This window comes from Hibiscus syriacus, unplaced genomic scaffold, assembly GCF_006381635.1.
Source record: "Hibiscus syriacus cultivar Baekdansim isolate YM2019G1 unplaced genomic scaffold, ASM638163v2 tig00111772_pilon, whole genome shotgun sequence".
Lineage (NCBI taxonomy): Eukaryota > Viridiplantae > Streptophyta > Magnoliopsida > Malvales > Malvaceae > Hibiscus > Hibiscus syriacus.
Window position 1 is genome coordinate 2,088,818 of NW_024063173.1, and position 20,777 is coordinate 2,109,594.

The following is a 20,777-nucleotide window of genomic DNA, read 5'->3' on the forward strand; positions in this document are numbered from 1 at the left end:
ATGTTGGAGATTGTTTGTGGGGATCATGTGGAAATGTGGAGGATGAGGTGGAAGGTTAGGAGCCTGATTAGTTTTGTGTTGGTTGATGGGAGTTTCGATGTTGTGATTCGTTGATAGCATTGGTGCTTTGGTATCATTCAATGTTATTTCTACAGCAGCCCAAGACTAAGGCTTTCGGAGAGTCCAACTGTTAAGGTTTTTCACCAGATTTCACTTTGTATAAATGTCGTGACTTAGGTTATTCACCAGACTTCTCGTGGGTCCCAGATCTTTATAGTAATAAAGAATAAGGCTGTATTTTGCGGGTCGGGGTGAAGGTCATTGGGATGTCGGTTTTCAATCTCGTTTTAGGTTTTAGTTCCTTCCATTAGTATATTTCTGTTGTATTCGTAGTACGGGTTTGGGATTTGTAGTAGGTTGGGTTTGAGCTTGTGTGATATGTTAAGCTGTGTGTTTTTTCTTATTTTATCTCTTATACCACATCATGGTACATTCTTTTTTCCTATTTAGGATTAGGAAATTTTTTAATGAGATTTTCGAAGTGGTTTACTTTGTAAACGTTCGTTATGCAAGGTATCATATTTCAAAAAAAAATCCAAACCCAATTATAGAAACACAGAGACTCCAAACCTATTGAAGCTAGGCTTGAAAAAAAATAGAGGTTCTCAGATTTTTCTAGCATCAACCAAGAAGAGATCAAGAAAGCAAAGAAACAAGATGGTGACGGCTACTCCTCCCTTATGTGCAAACGGCTGCGGTTTCTATGGTTCGGTAGAGACCAAGAATTTATGCTCCCAGTGTTACAAACAGAGATATTGAAACAAGAGCTGTCCAAAACGAATGATCCTTCTAGTTCACCGGCACAAATCCCACCTGTTTCTGTGATCCATGTGTGAAAGCTGGAACAAGAAGCTTGGTTTGATGGGTTTTACATGTCGGTGTGGCAAAGTTTTCTGTCAGCTTCATGGTTACCTCTCGGAACATTCCTGCAACTATGATTTCAATAAGGCTGATCGTCAGGTGTTAGCTAAAGCAAATCCGGTTATTAAGGGTGACAAACTGAAATCCAGGATGTAACTCTTTTTCTCTTGTATAAATGGTCAGCTTTGTTTTCCCTCATCTTTCTTCTTGCGGCAACAATTAGACTACTAATATTCTATTCAATGGGACATCAAATTCAGATGCTTATATATCTTGTTTGTGGTTATAAATAGTAAAGATTAGTTCTAAAGACGAAAGGATGAATATGCACAATAGTAACCAAACTAAAGAAGACCACCATTCAGGTCAAATTTTTTATTCAACCGAACCTAATCCAAAAATTAAACCCCCAACTCACATCCGACCTAATTCATATATATATATAATTTTTATTTTTATTAGGTAAGAACCTACTAAAAAAATATAAAGAGAGATATTATTGCAATTATCCTTAAATATATAAGGCGTATTTATAATATTTTCTCGGACCGGGTCATGTCTTTTTCACCATAACCTTGAGTTCAACCCAATTACGTCTTTAAAAAAATACGACTTAGCCCAAATTCAATTTAAAAAAAACTCAACCTGATTAGGTCGAATAGAGTCAGGTTCAAGTCAAATGTCCATCCCTACATGCATTTTTCACTTGTCACATTTCCTCTGATTAATTTCTACATTAAACATGATCTCTATTTAATTTATTACTTATGTAATATGCATGTTCTCTGGTTATTTTATGCACCTAGAAATCATATCGAGTTTTATAACTAATTTTTGATTTTATTGTACTTTCATATTGACCCTTACTCTAGGCTTAGATTATGTGTTATCATAGGGTCTCAAAACTCGCCCCATTTGCAATATTACTATGCCCTATTGTCCTAACATCTTTAAAAATGGGTTGTGAATTTTTTTGAAGTTTTGCTTCGAATAACTATTAAATATGATTTGAGAGAGTCGTCGTCAATCCTTATTAAGGTATAATTGGATAACCCAAAATCTTGTTACTTTAATAAAATAAAAATAACAAAATTGATCTACTTATCAGAGAAAATAAATTCGAAAGTTGATTACGTGTGAAAAAAATCAGCATCCCACAATATTGTTTCGGTACCTAATCAGTTACATTGTTGTCTTAAGAATGGAAAAAATATGGATTTAAAGTTTAATTAAATTAGTGATCTCTTAAAAAATAAAATAAATTATGTTTATACCTTGAAAGTGAAATAAATTCTTGAGTAAATAAAATATATTATAAAATATACTGGCTATGAGAAGAAGAAAAAAAGATTAAATACTGGCTATGAGACTGAGAACAATGAAAAGATTAAATTCAACAAAAATAAACATACACACAAAAAAGAAAAAAAAAATAAGAAACACGGATGAGTAAGACTAAATAAAGGGAATAAACTAAAAAAAAGAATCTTGCAAGGCTCAATTGAAATAAACAAAATAAAAAAGATTAAATTAAAATAAATGAGAATATAAAAACGTAATTAAAACGTTGGCGTGATTTTATGAATATATCGAGTCTAAAATCACACCAATTGTCACCAGCTCACGGTCGTTACAAAATTCGTTAAAAATCAATCAACTAATTAGCATTTGACACATGATCTATTTTGTAATTTTTTAAGAAATTCATAAATTAAGAAAACCCTTATTTTTTATTTTCACAAAACACCCCTAAATTCACAGAACCTCAAATATAAACCCAAAATTAATCTTGACAATGAACACCATCACTGCTGACGATCACCCGCTCAGGATCAGTCGACCAACATCTCTTCTTTCGTGTAGTTAAAATCAATGTGTTAAGATAAGACAACTGTAACCCCCACAGACCGATAAGGATAACCAGATCCGACCCTGATGTCACATTTGGGCCACCGGAGCGACCCACTGTAAAAATAGCGAAAAATTTAAAACTTTTTCTTAAAACTTGTAAACTCATAAAATCATTTATGAGTACAAAATAAAAGTTATCACTATTTAAAAATAAAACAGATTTCCAGACTCGTATATAAATCAAAATACAATTACATGCCCCCTAATCACATGTATCGTACTCTGCAAACAGCACCGGAAGAACTTCCTTACTGATGACGATAGTTGCACTGGTACAATTTTTTTAACTTGAAAAGATGAGTAATAGAGTGAGCTTTGGAAAGCTCAGTAATACAGAACTACCAGATGATGCTGAAGAACGTGCAGATATAGATAAACATATTTTTCCTTATCGATTCAGACATTTACAGATCTTTATACTGAGCAGAGATTCTACGGATATTTCAGGTAGTAACAAATAGTATTCATTTCAGATGGAAATATTTCGGATGTCTAGGTTCAGGAGATCAGAATAGGTTTTCTAGTGCGTTCCCGTAAAACAAGTAAAAAGATACATATCTTTTAAAACAGTAGCATTTTAAAACATATTTACCCTGTACACAAAGCAGAGGAGCATGCAAAAACGATAAGGTCTTATCCTTGCACATAGAAAAAGAGCCTGGGAAACTGTAAGGCTTATCCTTGCACACAGCAAAGGAACCTGGGAAAACTGTAAGGCTTACCCTTGCACACAGCAAAGGAACCTGGGGAAACTGTAAGGCTTACCCTTGCACACAACAAAGGGAACCTGGGGGAACTGTAAGGCTTACCCTTGCACACAGCAAAAGGAACCTGGGGGAACTGTAAGGTTTACCCTTGCACACAACAAAGGGAACCTGGGGGAACTGTAAGGCTTACCCTTGCACACAACAAAGGGAACCTGGGGGAACTGTAAGGCTTACCCTTGCACACAGCAAAGGGGCCTGGGGGACACTGTAAGGATTACCCTTGCATACAGCAAAGGGGCTTGGGGGACACTGTAAGGCTTACCTTTGCACACAACAAAGGGACCTGCTGTAACGGTAATTAATCCTTTAAAATATGAAAATGTTCCATATTTAGAAATCATGTACAAAAATACTGTAACCAAAACCCATATCAAAATATGAGGTAAATCATATATCAAAATAAATTATATTCAGAACATCGGGTATCGTCTCATAAAAATATTCAGTATGTGATTTATCAAGATCATATTTTTCAATGAAAATAGGAAACCCGATAACATTTTTCATGTAAACATAGTTCATAAAACCATTAGATTTCATGATGTCATAAATAAGGAATAATTCATATTTTTTGGTAAAACCCGTAATCGGAAAACATATAACATGTTGCCATGATTCATAAACCAGTAAATCAATAATTTCGATGAAACTCATTTAAAAACATATAAAATCTTCATGTGGTACATGTAGAACACACTAGGATATCCAAGTATTTCTCAGAGACACTTAGTAGTTATCAGAATGGATAACATGAAACTGATGTAATTTGATCAGATTCTAAAATGAGGTCATATTGAAGGGAATCAATTGCTAACCAATCTAATCCGACATTTAAGGTTGATACTTTAGAATTTCGATATGATTCATGTGCATAAGGAAAGTGTTCAGAAACTTTTTACAAAATATGGCGTTTGATTTGATTATCAAACAACTCTTAGGTGAATAGTTCCTAGAACTAATACTTGTCGATTTGTCAATTGATTGTTCTTTCAGGATATTTACTCTTTAATACCATAAATTCTTGTCCATAGATCATCTTCAAAATCATCGCTGAATAAATCTTCCAATGTCTTTATTTCATGTTCACGCTTCCACTATATCATGAAATGCTGACGTGCTTGATTTGTAGTTCAAGATCCATAAGAACATTACATCATGTATGTTCATTAACGTTTCCATACTCATCCAAATCACTTATTCAATCCTCATTCCTTGTGGTTACTTAATTTATTTAGCATTCAAGTCCATTCCAGATACTTCGGGATTTTCCAGAGTAATTCAAGCGTTCCTGATTTTCGGACACATGTTGCACTTCCGTTCCATTCAATTTGGTCTTCGTGGTTGATTTGTCGAACAAACGCCCAATTCTTAGTACTGAATGTGATCCAGAGTTAAGCTAAGCTGAATACTTCCAAAATTTATCATCGAGTCAAACTTAAGAAGACGAACACGCATTCCAATAATATCTATGCTATTCAGGCATTGACATAGCTTTAGGGTTGGTCTACTCACTTAAATTGTGTTTCATTACTTTTAAAGGTAGGCCAATACCTATGCTTATTTGGATTCCTTAATTAATCCAAGGCATTTACTTAGTATAGGTCATGAGGGTATTTTGGTAATTTTGGTATTCAGTTTTATTCCATTCATTTCAGAGCTCGAGGATATACAATCATTCCTGAGCCTTGTGATATTCTTGGGTCATTTCTATTACAAGGGTATTTTTGGTCATTTTACAGATTCAATGTACTTTAATCCTTTCCTTCCGTCTGATCTTACTATTAAATTCAATCTTATCATTTATTTCAGTCATTTCGAACAATTCTGACAACATAACACCCCCGACAAATTGTTCTTCAGGTATTTACTCATAACTCGGATATTTCCGGGTCAAGTGTCTTCTCAAATTTTACAAACGGAATATCATGAATTTTCCTGAACTAAGTCACAATCTTAATAATCAAATCCGTACTTAATCGAGTTAAGTATGAATCCTCAAAGTATTTTCTCATTCAGGGTCAACTCAGACTATTTTACCTCTCAAGGGCATTTCTGTAATTTCTTAACCAGATAATTTCAATATTAGCTCTTAACGAAAATAATTATAATTTAGAGATCCTATGATCAATTACTTTCCCGAACATTCTCTTATCTTGAAATGATTCCTTAATAGAATTCTAATATCTTGCACAAACCCTCTAGGGGTTAAAAACCGGTTATCCGTATTTCGTAAACAAAATCTAGCATTTCTTAAGCACATTTGTAGTTTTATCATATCAATATATCCTTTCAGAGTTATTAATCAACTTCTAGGGACAATTCTTGACATCTTACAACTTAAGGGTATTTTCTTAATTTTACCCTACCAGAGTATTATCATAATTTCCCATCCAAGTACCTTTAACATTTAACCTTTGATGAAATAAACTATAAGTTACAAATCCATGTTGATTTCTTTATCACTAAGCACAAAACTTGTAATTTAATTCTAACAATCCCTCAATTTCTTATAAAAATCATCTGAACCATAATCAATTGCTGAACCCTTTTACCGTATTCAAATCGAGTGTAGAAACTAATTAACTAAACAAATGAGACCAACATTATCTTAATCATGCATTTACCAATATTCACATGTTCCATAAAGCATAAAGAGGTAGTAAAGTATTACCTCAATTTCCGTGCAATAATGATCGACCATAAAAATTCCATTCAAACGCCCTTGATCTTCAATTCAACTTCCAATAATTCCTTTGATATATATTAACATAAATTATATAAAAAACGGAGCTTAATTACGATAAACGGATCGAATCAGGTGATAAATTAGTGAAAAATAGCTTACCGGGTTCGAATTTGGCAAAACGGACTTCGGATTCGGATTCAGGACGTCGAAAGCATAAAATATGACTTTTTGGAAATTTGGAATTTACAGTCAAAATCAAAGTCAACGGGTTTGACTGGCAATTTCGAGGCCTTCGGGTTCGAATTTCGAAAAACGGTCAACGGGTCGGGTCAACGAGTCGAGTAAACGGGTCGGGTTGGGTCGGGTTATGACCGGTCAAAATAGGAGCAAAACCGGTCAAACTGATCATTTTTTCTTCCCCACGCGCAATGGCGGCGCGTGAACAGTACCCTGATATCGGAAAATTCCCAAAAAAATTCTTAAAAATTATTTTAAGCGATTTCGAGATACTTATAAAGCTCGGTTCAAATTTTTGAACGACGGAGAGCTCGATTTCAACGAATCGAAAACTTTGACCGCTTCACCTCCTCACGCGCCGCCGTCGACGGAGACCAAGGATGACACCAACAGACTCGGAACGATACAAGGAACACGATGGTGTGGGAGGTGTCGTAAATGGATCATCGTATCGTCGTGAATCGACGAAAAACCAATTGAAATTGAGTTACTACTGACGATACTTTCGACTGAAATTAACGACGAACGACAACGATTCACGACGAAAGGTTTGAGGGGTTTTGTTCCTCGGTTGACAACGAACACGATGATGGTTTCGGCTCGTCGATCGGAGTTCGGACGGTGAGTAGATCGGAGTTGAAAGTTGGTTGATCAGAGAGGGAAAACTGGAAAAATTTATGCTGAACTGCGCACGGGGAGAGTTTTATAACTCATCATATAAAAAAATGGTTAAATTCTAGGTTTAGCCACTAAATTTCCTGCACTTCTTAAAACGGTCTGCCAACTTTGAAATTTTTCAATTTAATCCACTGTTTCTTTCAAAATACCAATTAAATCCACCAATTTATAATTTCTTAAATTTAGCCCCTAAATTGGGGTGTTACAATTCTCTCATCCTTAAAAGAATTTCGTCCTCGAAATTAATTCATGTCACATAATTACATAAATGAAACTTCCATCAGTTCTTTCATATCTTTCATGTAGCTCTTATAGAAATATGGATCCTCCACTAATTCTTAACTAGTTGAGTATATATTCTTATCAGAACTCTCCCTCATTTCAATAAAAGAATCCGAACGAAAATGTCCTTGAGTAATCAATTAAGTCTTAGTCATGAGAATAGGCTCATAAAGCAGCAGCGTATCCCAATTTCATTTCTAGAGTCGAGTTAGAATTTCTCAACTGAATAACTCTCACATGGCTCGTGAGGTACTTTACATCGTTTAGACAGATGTTACTGATGTTCATTTTTGTACAAGTATAACCTTAACGGATAGAAACTTTGGTTTACTCGTTACAGATAGGGACTCAGCCCTGAAGTTCCGGCTCAGAGAGATACGATTGTAGTCTAGGGACATGTATTGATCAGACATATTTTAACATTCGATCGGCCGGTCTATCTTGAAAATTTTTGACTCAAACCATAGCTCTGATACAACTAAATGTAACCCCCATAGACCGATAAGGGTAACCAGATCCGATCCGGGGTGTCACATTTGGGCCACCAGAGCGACCCACTGTAAAAATAGTGGAAAATTTAAAACTTTTCTTAAAACTTGTAAACTCATAAAATCATTTATGAGTACAAAATAAAATTTATCACTATTTAAAAATAAAACAGATTTCCAGACTCATATATAAATCAAAATACAATTACATGCCCCTAATCACATGTATCGTACTCTGCAAACATCACCGGAAGAACTTCCTTACTGATGACGATAGTTGCACTGGTACAATTCTTTTAACCTGAAAAGATGAGTAATAGAGTGAGCTTTGGAAAGCTCAGTAATACAGAACTACCAGATGATGCTGAAGAACGTGCAGATACAGATAAACATATTTTTCCTTATCGATTCAGACATTTATAGATCTTTATACTGAGCAGAGATTCTACGGATATTTCAGGTAGTAACAAATAATATTCATTTCAGATGGAAATATTTCGGATGTCTAGGTTTAGGAGATCAGAATAGGTTTTCTAGTGTGTTCCCGTAAAACAAGTGAAAAGATACATATCTTTTAAAACAGTAGCAGTTTAAAACATATTTACCCTGTGCACAAAGTAGAGGAGCATGCAAAAACGATAAGGTCTTATCCTTGCACATAGCAAAAGAGCTTGGGAAACTGTAAGGCTTACCCTTGCACACAACAAAGGGAACCTGGGGGAACTGTAAGGCTTACCCTTGCACACAACAAAGGGAACCTGGGGGAACTGTAAGGCTTACTCTTGCACACAGCAAAAGGAACCTGGGGGAACTGTAAGGCTTACCCTTGCACACAACAAAGGGAACCTGGGGGAACTGTAAGGCTTACCCTTGCACACAACAAAGGGAACCTGGGGGAACTGTAAGGCTTACCCTTGCACACAGCAAAGGGGCTTGGGGGAAACTGTAAGGCTTACCTTTGCACACAACAAAGGGACTTGTTGTAATGGTAATTAATCCATTAAAATATGAAAATGTTCCATATTTAGAAATCATGTACAAAAATACTGTAACCAAAACCCATATCAAAATATGAGGTAAATCATATATCAAAATAAATTGTATTCAGAACATCGGGTATCGTCTCATAAAAATATTCATTATGTGATTTATCAGGATCATATTTTCCAATGAAAATAGGAAACCCGATAACATTTTTCATGTAAACATAGTTCATAAAACCAGTAGATTTCATGATGTCATAAATAAGGAATAATTCATATTTTTCGGTAAAACCCGTAATCGGAAAACATATAACATGTTGCCATGGTTCATAAACCAGTAAATCAATAATTTCGGTGAAACTCATTTAAAAACATATAAAATCTTCATGTGGTACATGTAGAACACACTAGGATATCCAAGTATTTCTCAGAGACACTTAGTAGTTATCAGAATAGATAACATGAAACTTATGTAATTTGATCAGATTCTAAAATGAGGTCATATTGAAGGGAATCAATTGCTAACCAATCTAATCCGACATTTAAGGTTGATACCTTAGAATTTCGATATGATTCATGTGCATCAGGAAAGTGTTCAGAAACCTTTTTACAAAATATGGCGTTTGATTTGATTATCAAACAACTCTTAGGTGAATAGTTCCTAGAACTAATGCTTGTCGATTTGTCAATTGATTGTTCTTTCAGGATATTTACTCTTTAAAACCATAAATTCTTGTCCATAGATCATCTTCAAAATCATCGCTGAATAAATCTTCCAATGTCTTTATTTCATGTTCACGCTTCTACTATATCATGAAATGCTGACGTGCTTGATTTGTAGTTCAAGATCCATAAGAACATTACATCATGTATTTTCATTAACGTTTCCATACTCATCCAAATCACTTATTCAATCCTCATTCCTTGTGGTTACTTAATTTATTTAGCATTCAAGTCTATTCCAGATACTTCGGAATTTTCCAGAGTAAGTCAAGCGTTCCTGATTTTCGGACACATGTTGCACTTCCGTTCCATTCAATTTGGTCTTCGTGGTTGATTTGTCGAACAAACGTCCAATTCTTAGTACTGAATGCGATCCAGAGTTGAGCTAAGCTGAATACTTCCAAAATTTATCATCGAGTCAAACTTAAGAAGACGAACACGCATTCCAGTAATATCTATGCCATTTAGGTATTGACATAACTTTAGGGTTGATCTACTCACTTAAATTGTGTTCCATTACTTTTAAAGTTAGGCCAATACCTATGCTTATTTGGATTCCTTAATTAATCCAAGGCTTTTACTTAGTATAGGTCATGAGGGTATTTTGGTAATTTTGGTGTTCAGTTTTATTCCATTCATTTCAGAGCTCGAGGATATCCAATCATTCCTGAGCTTGGTGATATTCTTGGGTCATTTCCATTACAAGGGTATTTTTGGTCATTTTACAGATTCAGTGCACTTTAATCCTTTCCTTCCGTCTGATCTTACTATTAAATTCAATCTTATCATTTATTTCAGTCATTTTGAACAATTCTGACAACATAACACCCCAGAAAAATTATTCTTCAGGTATTTACTCATAACTCGGGTATTTCCGGGTCAAGTGTATTCTCAGATTTTACAAACGGAATATCATGAATTTTCCTGAACTAAGTCAGGATCTTAACAATCAAACCCGTACTTAATCGAGTTAAGTATGAATCCTCAAAGGATTTTCTCATTCAGGGTCAACTCGGACTATATTACCTCTCAAGGGCTTTTCTTTAATTTCTTAACCAGTTAATTTCAATATTAGCTCTTAACGAAAATGATTATAATTTAGAGATCCTATGATCAATTACTTTCCCGAACATTCTCTTATCTTGAAATGATTCCTTAATAGAATTCTAATATCTTGCACAAACCCTCTAGGGGTTAAAAATCGGTTATCCGTATTTCGTAAACAAAATCTAGCATTTCTTAAGCACATTTGTAGTTTTATCATATCAATATATCCTTTCAGAGTTATTAATCAACTTCCAGGGATAATTCTTGACATCTTACAACTTAAGGGTATTTTCGTAATTTTACCCTACCATAGTATTATCACAATTTCCCATCCAAGTACCTTTAACATTTAACCTTTGATGAAATAACCTATAAGTTACAAATCCATGTTGATTTCTTTATCACTAAGCACAGAACTTGTAATTTAATTCTAACAATCCCTCAATTTCTTATAAAAATGATCTGAACCATAATCAATTACTGAACCCTTTTACCGTATTCAGATCGAGTGTAGAAACTAATTAACTACTCAAATGAGACCAACATTTTCTTAATCATGCATTTACCAATATTCACATGTTCCATAAAGTATAAAGAGATAGTAAAGTATAAAATTCCATTCGAACGCCCTTGATCTTCAATTCAACTTCCAATAATTCCTCAGATATATATATTAACATAAATTATATCAAAAACGGAGCTTAATTACGATAAACGGATCGAATCGGGTTATAAATCAGTGAAAAACAACTTACCGGGTTCGAATTTGGCAAAACGGACTTCGGATTCGGATTCAGATTCAGGACGTCGAAAGCATAAAATATGACTTTTCGAAAATTTGGAATTTTCAGTCAAAATCAAAGTCAACAGGTTTGACCGACAATTTCGAGGCCTTCGGGTTCGAATTTCAAAAAATGGACTGTGGAATCGGATTTGGAATGTCGAAAAATGTCAGGATAGGTATACTCGGTCAAAGTCAAAGGTCGTTTAATGCCCGATCAAAGCCAGTCAAAGTTTTGGTCAACAGTGGTCAACGTCAGTCAACGGGTCGGGTCAACGGGTCGGGTCGGGTTATGACCGGTCAAACTGGTCAAAATAGGAGCAAAACCGGTCAAACTGGTTATTTTTTCTTCCCCACGCGCAATGGCGGCGCGTGAACAGTACCCTGATATCGGAAAAGTCCCGAAAAAAAGTTCCTAAAAATTATTTTAAGCGATTTAGAGATACTTACAAAGCTCGGTTCAAATTTTTGAACGGCGGAGAGCTCGATTTCAACGAATCGGAAACTTTGACCGCTTCACCTCCTCACGCGCCGCCGTCGACGGAGACCAAGGATGACATCGGTGGACTCGGAACGATGCAAGGAACACGATGGTGCGGGAGGTGTCGTAAACGGATCATAGTATCGTCGTGAATCGATGAAAAACCAATTGAAATTGAGTTATTACCGACGATACTTCTGACTGAAATTAACGACGAACGACGACGATTCACGATGAAAGGTTTGAGGGGTTTTGTTCCTCGGTTGACAACGAACACGATGGTGGTTTCGGCTCGTCGATCGGAGGTCGGATGGTGAGTAGATCGGAGTTGAAAGTTGGTTGATCGGAGAGGGAAAACTGGAAAAATTTATGCTGAACTGCGCACGGGGAGAGTTTTATAACTCATCATATAAAAAAATGGTTAAATTCTGGGTTTAGCCACTGAATTTTTTGCACTTCTTAAAACGGTATGCCAACTTTGAAATTTTTCAATTTAATCCACCGTTTCTTTCAAAATACCAATTAAATCCACCAATTTATATTTTCTTAAATTTAACCCCTAAATTGGGGTGTTACAACAACCCTCTTCTTCAGCTGCTTTGGTGGTCATTTTCGCAAGCTCTTTTTCCTTTTTAATTTAACAAAAGCTGCTCCGTACTCACCTAATTAAATTCAGTTTGTTTTGTGTAATCATGACACTGTTAAATTAGAGATTTGAGGCGACGATAATGGTGATGAATGGTCAGTGGGTGAGTGAAAATAGATTGTTGGGTGAGTGAAAAATAGATTATTGAAATCGATTCCTTTTTTTCTAGTGAATATCTTCTCATTTCCTACTGTTAATATCATCTATCTATTTTCGCTCATCCAACGGTCTTAAATTGTGTAAAACTAAAAGAGTTTTATATTGTGTAACACTATCCTATCCCTAATCTAAGCCATTTTCACTCATCCAAGGTCCTAAATCTCTGTAAAACTAAAGAATTTTACATTGTGTAAGTAGATCTTAATCCATATATAAAAGTTATATTAAAAAGTTATATATTTGTCCAAATGATAAATTTTTTAGATTTTGTCTATATATATAGTTGTTATTATATTTTTAAATTGAAACAACTATATGAATTATATTAAATAAATTTTTATTATATTTATATTATCCCAACCAATAAAATTTTTCTGCATTTACCATTAGATAACTTCCTCTAAATTACTTCAAACCTAGAAGAGTAAATGATCCGAGCTTGAACGTATAAGGTTATGTTCGTGTTCGTTTATTTATTTTTAAAAAATGTTCATGTTCAGTTCGTGTTCATTTAAATTTTTAATATTGTGTTCATTTATTTATTTTTGAAGGTTTTTGTGTTCGTTTATTTATTGTTCGCGAAAATCTTCGTTTATAAGTTCATAAACATATATATTTAACATTCGTTTAGTGTTCGTTTAACATTTGTTTATCGTTCGTCTAAAAATTCAATTTTTAGTTTTACTATTTCATTTGCAAACCTATGGGTTTTACATGTTTTGGGATTCTCTAATTATCAATTCTTAGTTCAATTTTTCATACGATGATTAGATTTTAAAATATTTTTCATACAAAAACTATGACGTTATGATAAACTTTGGCCAAAATTTTAAAGAGGGGAAGGTGTGGTTGGCTTAAAATGCTTTCCATTTATGGGTGAAATTTTTTGTTAATTATTTGACTACGCGTAAGTTATGAATTTAGTCTCCGAATTTTAGTTTGACAAATTTAATGATATATTTTTTGAATTTTAAAATTTTAGTGGTACTTATACGGTGAATGGATAACATGACTAAATTGCATAGACTTAAAATAATCAATTTAAAAAATAACAATCAAATTTACAACTTACTGATCAAAAGAATAGAACTTGACTTAATAGATTCATCAACTATTGTTTAGGTCATGCCCAAAATTTAGTCGTATTATTCATGTACCGTTTGAGTTATGACTGAAATTTTAAAATTAAAAGATTATATGAACTAAAATTGACTAAATTAAATTATATGGACTAAATGCAAAAAATATAAGAACGCATGACTTAGTTTAGAAAAAAAATAAGAAGTTTAGAGAAAAAGGGTTTATTGGCCAAACACACCTTTGTCCAACTATGTCTTTGAATAAATAATGTCATGAGCGTAATTAATGTGAAAATGATGCTACATGTATTATTGATTTTTCGGAGAATAATATATCAAAAAAGCAACTAAAGTTATTAAACAGTACCGATCAAGCCTTAGATACTAGCGAGTGGGATTTGGGATGGTGTGATCTGATCTATGACAGTTTCTGATATTCTAACCTATGCTGGTTTATTACAGCTGGCAATTAACAAGATGGCCCAAAAAAACAAATCCCGTGTTTTGGGTTTTCATGGTTCTGTAACTCTTGGTTCATGCTTATAACTCCAGCAGTATTCTGATAATGCTCCATTGATTTCAAGATCCTTGATTCAGTGGCATCCAATATAATCTGATAGAAATTGGAGGGAAATGATTCCAGGTATCCTTGCTACTTGTCCTGATCGGATTTTCAGTATCATACTGACTATAAAACACATTATTGCTTGTTAACCTGTATCATTTACATTGCATCCTACTCTAATAACTGATCCAATTTTCTGTGTTTTCAGGTGCACACAAAACAATGTATGCCCCAGAACCACTTGATGTTGGTCGAGTTTTGCAGGCCGAGATTCTCTCTAATAGCCAAAAATTCTGTGACAACTGCCAATCCTATTGATTCTGGTTAGTTTAAGCCAAAATGCGTTCAAAAATTAATATCCTTTAACTTTATATAAAATATAAAGCAACTTGATGCTATTGCTTGTTTCCACTTGATATAAAATAAAATAAAAATTAATATCCAATCCTATTTCTTGTTACCACTTGATGCTAGATGTATTATTAATTAATATCCTTTTACCCTAAAGTTTATATAAAATTAATATCCTTCAACTTTATATAAAATATGTAATCAATTTTTTTTAATCTGAAACCGACAAAGTATTTCCTAAAGTTTTCAACTTTAATTTTTTTTAATCATATAAAAGAAAAAAGGTAAAAGTAAAAGTTCTGACATGGAAGACCAAGACTTGCTGCTTGGGAATATATTATTGGAGGCAACATTAAAGTAAATATGGTGATATTATTATAGGAGAAGTATCACTTTCCCACTTCATTGCTCTCTGTTTGCAATCTCACTTTGTTTTGTTTCTCAAAAATTGAACTAAAGGAGGTATGCTTTCTTCAACTCACTGCTCATTCCCTATAGTTTTTTTCATCTTTGATTATGATTATGCTATCTTCTTCAATATGTTGTTGTTTCCTTCTGCAGTGACCAGGGGCGGATGCATATGATCACATCGGAATCAAATATATACTCATTATTTTAGATTAGATATTAAATATAATTCAATATATTAAAAAATAAAAAAATAAAAAAATAAAAAATTTTTACATACCTATTATATTGAAAAATATTAAAATTTTTAAACCCTCAATAAAAAAATATTAAAATTTTTAGACCCCCATTTTTTAATTTCTGAATCCAACCCTCGCAGTTACTGTTATTTTTCTAAGGGTTTGCTTCCCAGTTGTTATATAGTTTGTTCTGCTACTTATCATTTTTTATCAAGGGAAAAGATGGAGGTTCTTTTTGCCATTGTCGGATCTCTTGCTGCTAAAGCTGCTGAGTACACCGTCGATCCCACTGCACGACAACTTGGTTACTTATTCAAGCCCAGGAGCAAGTCTCTGAACCTCCAGAGTAAAGTTCAATACCTGAAGGATGCAAGAGAAAGGGTGCAACAATCTGTTGAAGCGGCTACCAGGAAGGGGGAGTTGATTTTTGATGATGTTCAAAGGTGGTTGACAGTGACCGATGAGAAGATCTCCGAGCAGGCCGCAAGGCAGTTGCGGGAGGATGAAGAGAAAGCAACCAAGGGGTGTTTCGTCGGCTTTTGCCCCGATTTCAAGTCCCGTTATCAGCTTAGCAGGAAAGCGGAAAAGGAGGCCAATGCCATAGCTCAACTCCTGAGTGAAAAGGATGCATTTGAGGATGTTTCCTACCTTCCTGCAGTTGAAGTGACAGACATTATCAGACCTGTCAAAGAGTTCGAGGCCTTCGGATCAAGAAGCGTTGCTTTTGATGGGCTCATGGAAACATTGGAAGATGATACTGTCAGTAAAATTGGAGTGTACGGGATGGGGGGTGTGGGTAAAACCACACTTGTCAAAGAGATCGCCAGACAAGCCAAGGTGAAACTGTCTTTTGATGAGGTGGTCTTCGTAGCTGTAACACAAACTCCAAAGACAGTAAATCTTCAAAATGAGATCGCCAATCAGTTGGGAATGAAACTAGACAACGACCCAAGCCCTGATGTGCGAGCAGCCCGGCTATGCGATCGACTGAAGAAATCCAAGAAGGTTCTTGTCATATTGGATGATATCTGGGAGGAACAGGAAGTGGACACACTTGGAATTCCTTCAGCAGACCAACACAGGGGATGCAAGATATTGATGACATCTAGGAGGCTTGTTGTGTTAAAAAGGATGGATTCTCAACCAAACATTTCAATTGAAACATTGAAAGAAGATGAAGCTTGGAAACTGTTCAAAAAAATGGCTGGTCATATTGTTGAATGCTCTGAAATACGATCTATAGCAGTTGAGGTTGTCAAAAGATGTGCAGGATTGCCAATCGCTATTGCTACAATTGCAAAGGCTTTAAAGCCTAAAGATAAGTTGTTTGAATGGAGGGATGCTTTGCGACAACTAAGTAAGCCCTCTAAAACAAATTTCGAAGGCATACCAGCATATGCATACAAAGCAATAGAGTTAAGCTATAAGTTTCTAGAAGGTGATGAACTTGGGCCAATCTTTTTACTATGTAGCATAATGGGTCATAATGCTACCGTGGAGGAATTGTTGAGATATGTGATTGGTTTGGGTTTTATCCATGATGTTAACACCATGGAAGAGAGTCGAGGTAGAGTATTGACATTGGTAAACAATCTCACGGCCTCTTGTTTGTTACTCGAAGATTCTCACCCAAACTGTTTTGACATGCACGACGTTGTACGTGATGCTGCCCAATCCATAGCTTCAAGGGATCGACATTGGCTAGCTTTATTCAAAGAGTTGCCAAATGAGAAGAAAATGAAAGAAAGCCAGCTGATAAGCTTACAGAATGCGGAGGTCAATGAGATTCTTTATCATGAGTTAGAATGTCCAACCCTTAATTATTTCTCAATTGGTATGGATCGTTTTTCATCTTTGAAAATTTCAAATGACTTCTTTAAGGGAATGCAACGACTCAAAGTCTTGGAATTTGGTAAAACAAATTTTACAACCTTGCCTTCCTCTCTTGGTTTTTTGAAAACTCTCTGTACATTGCGTTTGATAGACTGTGATTTAGAAGATATAGCCATCTTTGGAGAGTTGGAAAACTTAGAAATCCTTGACCTCCGTGGATCTAGAATGGAAATGCTTCCAAAGGAGATAGGACAGTTGACCAGGATAAAATTACTAGATTTGACAGAATGCCGCCGTCTTAAAGTAATATCACCGAATGTGTTGTCAAGTTTATCTAGATTGGAAGAACTATAACTATATTATAGCTTTGAGGAAGCAAAGCTAGTCTTGTTGAGTTGCAGCATTTGTCTCGTCTAACCACTTTGGAAATACATATTCGTCATGCGAAAGCCATACCAAAGGATAACTTGTTTCTCGGAAAGATGAAAAGGTTCAAGATTTCAATTGGAAATGAGATGTGGAGTTGGTCTGATCTGAAGAGGGTGGAAACATCAAGAATGTTTTAGCTCCGTATGAATAAAATTATTCATTTGGTTAATGGGATTAAATTGCTGTTGGGAAAAATTCAAAGTCTATATCTCGAGGGATTGGAAGATGTTGAGGAAATGCTGTATTACCCAAGTGTTGAATCTTTTGGGCAATTAAGATTCATGAAAGTCAAGAGCTGCCATAGGTTAAAGAATTTGTTCTCATTTTCCATAGCTAAAAGACTTCGCCTGCTTGAAGAACTTGAGGTATCAGATTGCAAGAACCTCACAGAGTTAATTGTAGAAAAGGAAGAGATTAGCAAGAATGACGTTTTGGAATTTAGTAAACTATGCTTCTTAAAGTTAGAAAGACTGAATAAATTTAATGGCTCTGGGCATTCAAAAAATACATTCCAATCCGTCACATGGCTTTTTGATAAAAAGGTAATTATATTTATCTTATTTTGATAAAAGAGTATATATTTATTCACTATTTTATGATGCTGTGAGCTAAGTGGCATCGATTCAATTAATTTTTTTTAAGAAATTAAATTTTAAAACAATTATAAGAATTCTTTTTCATGTCTTTTATTATCTTTATGTAATATTTTAAAAAAACTTATTACTTTCCAAAATAAACTATATGTTCTGCATGATAATTAAGAAAGAATTACTGTTAATGATGGGATATGAAACACGAGTTTTATATATTTGCAGGTTTCCTGTCCTGCTTTGGAGGAGTTGAACTTAGAGGCAGCATAAGTGTGTTCCCTAAACTTGACTCTGTGTCTCTCTATGGGCTTCCAAAATGAAAAAGATTTTGTAGTGGAAATTATCCAATTGAATTTCCCTCGCTAAGGCATTTAACGCTAAAAAAATGTCCTGAATTTAATACGTTATTTTGTTATAGTGGTGGAAAGAGCGATGAAGCACCGCCAAATTATATCTTCAGTGAAAAGGTATGCTTTAATTATTCATGAATACATAGATATTTCTTATCTGGAAAATAAAGCATATATTTTGATATATAAGAATTGTTTCACTTCTAGTTATTAGTTTTAGTGATAATACATCCAGGAATAAAAAATAGTTACTATTTTAATTTAATAAAAAATCATTAATTGTAAAAAAAAATATAAAAACAATATTTTTAGAGGAAAAAGAAAACAAAATCAATCATATGCAGCCTATTTGCAGTTCTAGAGTTTGGTTCTTGTACAATTAGCTTCTTACACCACAAATATTGTAAGACAATCCAGCATTTTAGAGTCAAAAAGTTCAAAATTATTTTTAATGTTGGATGCATGATGATGGGATTTATGAGAAAATTGAAAAAAATAAAATGATATATACTTGCTGATACATTCCAATCAATTACGTATGTAGGTTATACTTCCTGTGATAGAGAGATATGAAATTTATGAAATGGACAACTTGAAGAGGCTGCAATGGGAAGGCAACCTTAACAGCACCATACAACACCTATTCAGAGAAAAGGTATGTTTTTTCAAATTTCATTTTTATATACTATTTTACAAATTTGCTGTAATTGCCTTTACATTCTACTCACTACAAACAATATATACACATTCATTCATACAGGTTAGTATAAATCTTATACAAATATAATGAAAAAATTGAAAATCCATTAATACAGGTTCATATTATACTAACAGAGGACCAAATTACATTAGATATACGAATTAAAAAATATACGATTTATTCAAGTTGTGTATTGTAAATCACAGATTGTGTATGAACTTATACATAGTCATTGCATCTAATACAAATCTATGAGTTACATGGTAACATAAAAATATATATTTCATTATGGTATTCACCCGATAATCATAACAGCATGCGATGAAGGAGGAAGGTGAGACTTCTAAAGAAGATCAAAGCAAACCTTCTACTTCTAACGCTCAGGTAAGTCTAAATACATTTTAATTTATTCTTTTGCTTTTCTCTATCATAAATGATACTAATCTCTCTTGAGGATTATTAAATGTAGAATCTCACATAGGAAGTGGAAAATTCCACAAAAGATCAAGGCAGTTCTTCAATTTCTAACTTCAAATGGCCTAAATCAAGTAAACATATATAATGTGGATGGTTATTGTTAGCTTCAACAAGATAGCTTCTTTGGTAATGATTTCTTCATCTTAGGTTCAAAAGTGCAATAGTACTTATAATTCTTATTTCATTAGTGTCTCACTTGATTTTATTTTATATATTAATCATTTGATTTTTTCCTCTTCTGGCCTCATATTGGAATGTCTGTTATCATCAATGTAACAGTGTATGGTAGCAGAAAACTAATCGAATCGAATGCTACCCCTCCTATTTTGTTCTGCCTTGATTGAAGTTTGATGGCTTGTGAAGAATGAATCGAAGGTTAACATGGATTTGATAGAATTTGTAATTAATAAATTTTCCATCTTTAGAATATTGTTTGATTGGTTCTAATATTTGTGATGAATAGCACAAATTGTGTATGTCGAAGTATGCAATTTATGTTATGAAGATTTGTGATCTAACTAAATGAATCATGTTTGTATTTGTAAGTATATATTTGTAGTGAAAGTGTCTTTGGCAATGATGTATACTCATTCCTTTATTGGTTTTGCAAAAACAAAGTTCCTTGGGTTATCCTTAGCCTCGCATCTTCCCTTTCAGCTAGGAAGCTTGACCCTCCTTTGTCTTCGTAGGTTACTTGCCGTCGGGAGGCAATGTCTCCTCTACCTTTGCTTTGTCTGTATGCTTTTCCACATTTTTGTCGGAGTCGAATTTCCGTGTTTATCCTCTAACTTGGTCATCTCCTATCGCCTTTTAGTATCTCCACCTCTTTAGCATGGATCAGCGGTCAAGCTTCGTTGTTGCTTCAATGTGATTTTTGTGGGGTGCAGTGTAGACCACAGTTTTCCGGGCAGTATTTTACCGTCTTCCTTCTATGGAGGTTTTCAATGGAGGAAGAAAAGAAAAAGT

General features: G+C 34.3%; 1 protein-coding gene across 2 annotated transcripts; it reads left to right on the forward strand.

Moving 5' to 3' along the window:
• The first annotated feature begins 15,563 nt into the window (after window positions 1-15,563).
• On the forward strand, window positions 15,564-19,837 carry LOC120170102 (disease resistance protein At4g27190-like). Of its 2 annotated transcripts, XM_039178120.1 has the most exons (5): window positions 15,564-18,236; window positions 18,510-18,751; window positions 19,179-19,289; window positions 19,650-19,718; window positions 19,804-19,821. In XM_039178120.1, the coding sequence occupies exon 1, from the start codon at window positions 15,655-15,657 to the stop codon at window positions 17,617-17,619; it is 1,965 nt and encodes a 654-aa protein (XP_039034051.1). In that variant the 5' UTR covers window positions 15,564-15,654; the 3' UTR covers window positions 17,620-18,236; window positions 18,510-18,751; window positions 19,179-19,289; window positions 19,650-19,718; window positions 19,804-19,821. The 2 variants fall into 2 exon arrangements, with proteins under 2 accessions (XP_039034051.1, XP_039034050.1); XM_039178119.1 differs by having other exon boundaries at window positions 19,650-19,837.
• Window positions 19,838-20,777: the final 940 nt, after the last annotated feature.